Source organism: Thalia democratica, chromosome 2 (genome assembly GCF_965202585.1).
Source record: "Thalia democratica chromosome 2, ktThaDemo2.hap1.1, whole genome shotgun sequence".
In the NCBI taxonomy this organism is placed as follows: domain Eukaryota; kingdom Metazoa; phylum Chordata; class Thaliacea; order Salpida; family Salpidae; genus Thalia; species Thalia democratica.
In genome coordinates this window covers 37,094,429-37,103,971 of record NC_139166.1, presented here as the reverse complement: position 1 = coordinate 37,103,971, position 9,543 = coordinate 37,094,429, and the positions used below count along the sequence as shown (strand labels likewise).

The 9,543-nt window shown below is 25.4% G+C and overlaps 1 protein-coding gene across 1 annotated transcript in view; it reads right to left on the bottom strand.

Annotated features, from left to right (window-relative positions):
- Positions 1–4,536: 4,536 nt before the first annotated feature.
- The window catches only part of LOC145829422 (importin subunit alpha-6-like), a 31,264-nt gene continuing 26,257 nt past the window's right edge, over positions 4,537–9,543 (bottom strand). The window contains exons 11-13 of the mRNA XM_082937203.1: positions 9,039–9,211; positions 6,511–6,629; positions 4,537–6,378 (exon numbers count right to left, since the gene is read on the bottom strand). Of these exons, the coding sequence (XP_082793329.1) occupies positions 6,319–6,378; positions 6,511–6,629; positions 9,039–9,211 (352 nt within the window). The 3' untranslated portion in view covers positions 4,537–6,318. The remainder of the gene's footprint in view (positions 6,379–6,510; positions 6,630–9,038; positions 9,212–9,543) is intronic.

Genomic DNA, 9,543 nt, shown 5'->3' with positions numbered 1-9,543 from the left:
TATATATATAACTTATTGAAAAGTAAAGTTTTAAAAATACTGGTACATATGCTTCATAAGACTAGACGCCTTAATCATCAGATAGTTAAATTTAAATTAAAAAGCACTTTACTAAACATAGATGCAAAAGTTATAGTCTTATGAAACATCATATGTAACAGTATTTTAAAAATCTTACTTTCTCAATGAAATATTTAAAAGCCCTTCAAGTGGGCTCAGTAATAAGTGTTCAAGTTTTAATAATAACCTTATTTCGTATATATATATTTATATATATATATATATATATATATATAGAACTAAAATACACAAAATAAACTTTTGCTTGGGACAGCTGTTTCTGCGTTTAATACGCGTCTTCAGCCAAGTTTTATTCAATGAAAAACAAACTTGTAAGTACAGCAATAAAATTATACAAAATTAGGTATTACGTAATAATAGAATAGATAGTTAATTTTTGACAAAATTATTAACAGAGTTTTTAGATAAATTGTTTTCTATAATGTATGCAGCCAGTTTGTAATTCGTTTCTTTTGTTTAGAGATTCAGATTTTTTAACTTTTAAAATTTCGATTTTTTCCGCATTGCACAATTTACATCCGTTTTTTAAATTATACATATTTTTCGTTCTTGTTAATATTTCCCACTGAATTTTAAAATTGACCTTGTAATTTTTTAGTTTCCAAATATATTGCGATAATGTTGTCGTATTTTTATGTTTTTCGTGTTTGAAGCTGTACTTGTGCTTTGTGTAGCGATTCTTGAACGATAGTCCAGTCGAGCCGACATAAAACTTAGTCTGATTTTCAGTTATGACTGTCGCTTTATATATAATATTTTCCATTAGGCAACTTCCATTTACCGGGCATTCTTGTTTTTTGCAGTCACACATTCGCCTCTTTTTGTCCTGCGTGTCTAACATCTTTCGATTGTGTGCCATTATAAGTTGTTTCATGTTTGGCATGCAGGAATAGGACACTTTTAGTGTCTTCCTGTTAAAAACTTTACAATATGGATGGTCTTCAGTAAAGTTTTTGTCCACAATCTCTAGGAAGCGCTTCCCAACCCGTGTTGCCACACTTTTGCAGAATGGAGCATTGAAATATAAAATATTTCTTCTCCTTCTTTTCTTGTTCTTACCCTTCTCGCTTTTGTGGCTATAGGCTAACTCGTGATCGTACCCACTTTCTCTTATAGCTTCCTGGTATTGCTGGGTTGTTTCCTTAAAAATGCTTTGACTGCTAGAAATCTTCTGGAGGCGGTTATTCACTGGACCGGTGTGTGTTTTAAAACATGCTCTGGGTGGTTTGACTTGCTATTCACATAAACCGTATGCGCATTTGGTTTTCTATATGGCTTATGGCTTTCATTTTGAAGATCTAAAGTTACATCTAAGAAGTCTGTTACAAACAGATTGGCTTCGATAGTGACATCAAAACCAATGTTCTTAAAGACTTTTCTTAGATGTTTGACTTTTCTCTCCATATCTGGTCCTGGTAGAATGTCCACCATTGCTGAACCATATATATATACTAAAAAACATAAGTTTTTGAAAATAACTTAAATGAAAATATCATAAAATTTGAAAACATAGAAATTATTTAGATATATTTTTTGAAAAGCTTATTATAATTTAATAATAAAATTATACACTTGTTAAAATAATAAGTATTAACTTTTTTTGATTAATTTTAGAATGAAAAAAATATCAAATTCATTTTACAATCTTTAACATCACCTGAAAACAAACTTTTATCAAAGAATTAAACTGATGTATCTTATAAATCTATGATACACTTTATAAATTTTGTAAACCACTCTTAAAATTTAATTTGAAACAACAGAGACAATAAATATTCTTAAAATGTTTAAAAAAAAAGCAAAAAATATTCATATTGTAAACAACAATACTTGTAAAAAAATTAGAATTACAATCATATTTGAAAACAAGTGAAACAACCTTTAACTGTCTAAAACATCCTGAGTTTTATTAAATCTTAAAAATAAAATTAACTTTTCAAAATTAATAAAAATCAAGTTCTTCTACAAAACTGGATATAAAATAACAAAATATTGAAACTAGACCAACTAAATCTCATTCAAAATCTAGAAAAAAAAGTTCTGAGATTTTTAAATAACCCTAAAACTATCCTGGTTTTTCATAGAAAAACAAACTATACTGAGTCAGCCTGAGTTCAAAAATAAAATTCTAAATATTCTAGAGTTATCCAGAGTACTTTGAGTGTGTGGCAACCATGTACAATATAAATCTTTTAACTAAGATAAAAACTGTAATAAAAACTATATCTACGCAACTATAAAAATTTTAAAACAAGTTTCAAATTAAAAAAAAATTCTCAAGTATGATACAAAAAACTACAATCTGTTTATCTTATTTTTTTAAAATTTGTTCTTCAAACTTTATTCTTGTTGCAAACTTATTGTGCATTTTTTTCTGATGTTATATATTTAAATCTTCTTGATAAAACTTCAGAAAATGATATCATCACTGTTTGGAAGGTTTTTCATTTTTTGTATATTTGTCAACTACAGGTATTTAATCTTGCAGCCAATTCAGAGAGTATATTTGATTTAAAACAAAAGTTGATACTTTTTTGATTTTAGTTTACTTTGAAACTCATCTACTTTAAAATCCATCTTGTTGCTTATATTCCTTTTGTGTATATTTGCTCTTTTGTTACACAAAAAATGTAAATTTCCAATAAATGTTAGTTTCTGATTGAGTCAGCACAAACATTTAAATAAGACAAAAACCTCTCTCACTTTTTTTTTATTCTCTCTCATTTAAAAATGAAGCTTCAGACTTGAAAAAGATTTTTTACAATGCTTTATTGAGATAAATTAAAATTATGTAATTTTATTTTGAATATTAAATAATGGGTAAAAAGATCGAACTTAACGGGTAGTGCGAACCCAAGAGGAAGTGACTGTACTTTTACAATTCATATCTAACTTTAACTTACTCTGTGATAAGTTAGCCTCTAATTAAATAATAACTTTATCTGTAAAAAATATTTTAATGTTAACTACGGACAGTTTAGACCTATTAATTTAAAGTTTTTTTTTTCTTCAAAATTTATTTTTGGTTTACATTAAAATATTTTTTATTAATAAAGTTTAAAGAAATTTATAAAATTTTAAGTTCCATAACAAAAATAAAATTGGAATCAAAAAAATTTAAATAGATAAAAAAAATTTTTTTTTAAGTTTAGTATCATATAACGATATTACACTATAAGGATTTCGTGTAGAATAGTTATAATGACACGGTCAGTTTTTATTAAAGTATAAAGAGAGTATTTATTAGTTAGTGTCATTATTTTATATTTGTAAATAAACTTTTGTTGACTTTTAAGTATCTTAAATGTATTTATCTTATCTAACCAAATATATCCCCATTTAATTACCCTTAGTACATAGATTGGTTACATTAGACATCACGTAGGGTATTCTTATCGAGACAATGCTTTTTTCCTGCCCACCAATGTTTTCGTATAAGGTACATTACCCATGTTCAACTCTGTTGTGAATTTCTTTTTTTATAGAATATTTTTCTTTATCATAATAAGTTGGAATTTTCTATACACACTTTGACAAACTTCTTCTAGATTATACCAGTTTATAAACCTCCATGTGGTTTCGTTACTTTTGTTAACGTTTAAAAATTAGTATGCTATTAAAAAAATTCAAAATAAAACTTTTTGATCTTGATGAAATAATCAATCTGTACAAAATAACATTAAACTACCATCATAGAGCAAATGATGTAATACATTTTGCAAAAATATTCTCTATAATTATACTTTAAATGATCTTTTTACCATGTATTGAAATAAAAAGCAGGTGTAGATTATATAGAAGTACAATCAAAAAATTTTTTAGACTAAAACGCATTTTAGATCAGGTTTTAATAAAGGTCTTTTTCTGGATTGAAATATTTAACAATACACAAAAAAAAAAATTTAAAGAAAAGTTGAAACAAATTAGTTAAAATTGAGTTTTTTATTTGGCCAAAACTTATTTACTTTAAAATTAAATGAATTCAGCAGGGAATAATGAACATAGAACTAACTAAAAAGAAGATCAGTATTGTCCCCAAAAAGGATAAACTTGACCAGCTTGAACAATATTCTACTATATAATATTTCTGAAATTGTAAATAAAAAATTTAGCTCTTAACGCTTTTGTAAATGATTTTATTATGTCATAAACTTTATACACATATTTTTACAAAAGAAAATTCGAAATTAATTACAACCACATATTTGGTTTTCTAAGTACTACTTAGTTTTTTTGTAATTTGCCAACAAAGCTATAAGTTTAAAAACAAGTTATTACATTAATAAAATTTACAACTGAAATTTTTTTGATATAGTAATTTATTTTGAAGTACCATAAAATTGTACTATTTATTTTGTCTAAAGATTATTCGGAAAACATTGTTTCTTTCGAAGATATTGTAGGTATATATAATAAAGTAAAAATTCTGAAACAATTTATAAAGTCATTAAAATTGAATTGTTTATTTAAGCAATTAGCTAAAATAATGAGAAAAAAACTGTAGAATACAAATCAAATTATAACTCTAAGGTGAAAACTAAGAGACTTATTAAGTAATATTTGATAAAAACATAATTTAATGTTTAAAATCATTTAATGTTAGTTTTAATATAAGCACCTACGAGCTCTTTTAGCGAAAGATTGTTTACCGAATGAACGTTTGAAAAAGTAAATAGCTTATTTGTACTGCTTTTAAAAAGTAAAGATCTTCAATTGTTTCTTGAACAGTCAAATGTATAACACCACAAAATAGATAAGTACTAATAATTATTAGAAATAAAAACTTTTTATATATTTTGAAACAAATATATTATAGGTATCTTTATAATTGCAGAACCATGCTTGAAATATAATGAACTAGTACGAAGCGTTAAAAAATATACTTTTTTTTAGTTATTTATTTATCATTTTTATCTAAATTATAAAAGTAGTTGAATAAATGTAAAAGATTTTATAAACAGGGTTGCCACTCTTTGAGTCAAAAAATCTTCCCTGAGTGACCAAGAACTTCCCTGAATAACCTTAAACTTCCCTGAATTTTTTCAAATTCTTAAAATTCATTTTATTTACTACAAAATTACCATGTTAATTCTAAGAATATTGAAGAACTTGCCGCAAGGCTAAAAAATTTCTAAATAAGCACTTAAAAATGAATAAAATTAACTTTTTTGAACAAAATATTGAAACTGGATTAACTAAATCTTATACTAGATCTAGAAAAAAATTTCCCGGAGAATTCTAAAAAAATCTTAAAATTTTCCTGAAATTTTTAGAATAAACCAAAACTGCCCTGAGTTTCCCTGAGATCTTCTACAACTTGAAAAATCCCTGAGTTTCCTTGAGTGTGTGGCAACCCTGTATAAAATTAAAACAATACAAAATTATAAACTTTTTTACCAAAACAATGTTTTAAAGTACACAAATTAAAACAATATGTCAACAAACAAAATATGAATGATAACGCTTATAACAACACTCATCATTTAAATAATTTTACTTGTTATATTAAAACAATGTTTGAAGCTAGATTATTAAAAATATGACTAATAATTGGACAATAATGTGGCAAATTATTATTTTTATAATTAGTTTATACTTTAACTTTGTACTGTGCCTAACTATTAAATTTAAGGGTAGTTCACTAAAAAATAATGCATAAACGTAAAGACACTTGATTGATAAACAAGTCTATCAAGACTCAAAATATATTCACTATTGAAAAAGAAAACATCGGCAAAAGTCATCAGAGCCAAAGACTTTTATAAAAAAAAATTATATGTAAAAATTAGATTTTATACATAGTATCATTAACCTTAAAGTTAAATTTAAGTAGATAATATAAAAAATTCACTTAAGTTTAAAATCACACTATAAATCCGATTTTTTTATATTCAGCACATGATGCTAAATTTTTAATTTTCATTAAAATTACTAAAGAGTAAAAAAAAACAAAGCTAAACAAGTATTGAGCTCAAATTAAACATGAGTTTTTATAACATCATGAAACTCTGGATAAATTGAAAATCTTAACTAACTACTTCATACCTTATTTTTACAGCTTTAAATATAATAAAAGTATAATACAAAAATATAATCACAATAATGTTTAAAAAAACTTGATGACTACAAAGTGTTTTCAATAAAATCAACATTTTTAACAGAATTTTTACTTAACGGTTCCGGCATAGAACTAAACATCATAAGTTAAAACTCCTGTTGTTTTTGTATTCATCTTTATCAAAAGTCAAATTTTTTTTGTGTACATGTAGAATTAAAAGTAAAGACTTTACTTGAAACCTGCAAAAAGCATAAATGAGAAACTTGTACTTAATCAGAAACTTTTATTATCGAGTTGATCACTCTATTTTTAATAAAAAGTAGTCATCTAATGTTGAAACAATTTATAGATCATAAAAATTTCCTACTAACATTAGGACCAATAGCAACATCTTCGTCTTCAGTGCTAAAATATTCATCTAAAATATCTAGTGTTTTCTGATATATTTCACAGTTATCATGAGCCTGTAAACTTTCTATTGTGTCTAAACCTGTAATTAATCCTTAATAGTTATATAAGTTTTTTTTAAATAATGTAGTTGCTATAAATTTAGTACAAATGAGAGGTTGTAATAATAAATTTAAACCTTCAACTAAATTAAAAAACAACAAATTATTTCTTATTTGAGTAATTAAAACAAAAACCCTTAATCCGTAACAATAGTAGCTTAGAATTTAATAAATATACTTTAGGACAACCAAAGTTGGGACAGTTTTGCTTCGTGTATGTTCAAAAAAGAACTATGTACAGAAATAAATTTAAATACAAGTAGAGTAAAAACAATTAAAGCAGTTTCGAGCTTTCAAACGTAAGCAGAAAGAAAGTACTACTTTACATTACTGATTTAATCTGCTAGGTAATCAGCAACTTTATTTCCTTCAAACTATATTGGAACACTATACCAAATTAAGAGCAGGAGAATAAACTTTATTCCCACTCATATGCGTTTTTAAAATATAAATTATCGTGAGTTTGCAAGATACTTACAGTTTAAGAGCAAACTAAGACTTAGCTGAGTAAGAATGTGTAAAGTTGGAATGAAACTTTTTCCTCGTAGTACATATACCTTTTTTACTTAGTTATATAACGTTTTATTATTTTAAGGGAAAAAAGTATAGTTTTAACTTTTATGTATATTAAGTTACCAAAACATTTGAAACACTTCTTTAAACATTATGGAAAATTAGTACTGCTAAAAAATGCATTAATTATCTTAAGTAAAAAAATCAGACCATCTAGTTTACAAAAGTTATTTTTAAAGTCTCCATAAATGTTTATTTTTATTCTCAGATATTTACTATAATAGAGGACCGTATTGATATTATTAATTGAGTGAAACATTATTTAATAAATAAATTTGTTAATAAATAAATTTGTTAATAAATAAAATTGTTAATAATTAACTTTAAAAACTATATTTATATCAAAAAAGCGTTTGGCTATACATTTTTATTTCAGATAGATAACGTTATCTGTTTTACGTATTTTGTTTGTCAGCAAGCTAAAAAATATGGGAACGGTTCAGAAAAGCACGGCTTCACTTTAGCTCAGAGAGTCATTTTAGCATGGGGCGATATTTTAGCACAGCGTCAATTTCGCATGATTCTTTTTTATACTTATGTAACATTTGCAAATTATGTAAAGCTGTATGCAACATTCAATAAGCATAAAAAATATAAATATGAGCTATTCAAAATGTTAAAATAAAAGTAAACTACCTTTAAATTTGTTAAAAGTTTAAGCTTAGATAAAAACGTTATGTTTAAATTGTACTACAGTTATCTTAAAATAAACCTAAACGTTTTTACTATAAAGATAAAACTAGTTTTAAAATATTATTAAATTATTAAAAAAAAAATTATGGAAAATACTTTAACATTTTTAGATATGCAACTAAATTTATTAACATAGCGATATATACTAGCTATAGTTTTGTTATAACTTTTTAAGTTAGATTAAACTGACTGTAATTTTTTAATAAACAGTGTGAAATATAAAGTGCCTAAATGACGCCATGCTAAAGTATCTCTTCGTGCTAAAGTGTCGCTGAGCGGTTCTGATACCTACCCAACATGTATAGTATTTTGTGATTTTTCTTAACTCAAATTTTGTTTACTGTTAAACATCACAACCCCTTAATAAGCAAACTAATTAAGTTCTAGACACCGTATACAAGATTTACGACAGTATAAGCTTCATAACTGATGTTAATTCCTTGAGTTTTAATTTATGGCGCGGATAAATAGGTTTAGAATTTAAACTATTCACAAAGTTTCAACTTTTTATAGGTAGTTTTTTAACATCAATAAGGTTACAAAGAACGTTTTTAGTTTCACTAAACTTTTGGGGGGCCGCTCAGTTCCAATCCGCGATCTATTTCCACCCGATCAAATCCGAGAACCGCTTGCCGATCAAGGGTAAGGGATAAGAGTGATAAAGAAAAATAAATAAATAAAAATGGTGGGATTTGTGCGCGGGTGGGGAATGAACGCAGGTGAGAATTGTGCGGGTGGGAATTGTAATATACCGGACTTTTGGTTTATAATTAAAATTTTATTTCAAACATTTAAAGTGCTATGCGAAAATACTATGTAAGAAAAAAACTTGTATACATTTAAGCTGAATTAGATTATAGTTCATTATCTAAAGCAAAAACTATTTGATAACTTTAAATAAAGAACTGACTTATTATTTGGCAATAATTATAAACTAACAAATATACAATTTCATGAAATAATTATTCTTACTATAATTAAAAAGCTTTATTTATAAAAGAAGTTTTTTTAATTACTAACTCTATTATTAACTAAATCTTTGTAAAATCTAATATCCTTAAAGTATTTTTTAACAAAAAAAAGAAGTGTCCAAAACATATTTAATAACAAAACTTTTCACATACCTCCCTCTTCTTCCACTAACAGAGCGTATTTGTTGTAACCGAGTTGAACACCATTTTTCTTTCCATCTCGTAGTATGTTTTCTAAACCATTTAAGGCAACAAGAACTACTCTTGTATCTTTAGCTTGTAACAAATCGCACATTGGTCGCACACATCCAATGTCCACTAAATATCTGTTTTAAGTAAGCTAAAAATATTAAAGGTTTAAAGTGCTAAGCTTTTTTTAAATTATATATTTTTTGAATCCGAGGACACTTACAGCTAATTCTAAAAAACTAACTAATATAAGTATACTTGTAAAATTAAGAAAAATATTAATTATAAACTAGACTAGGATACTATTTACAACCTAGAGTTGTGTTTATAGACCTCTTTAAAACAACTAATGGGATGTTTTATGTACTAAAACATAGCATATGTTTAAATTATAAAGTTTAGAACAAATTTTTAACTTAAATATAAAAGTTATGCATCATACTCCTTAAATTTATAAGATAGCTTAATA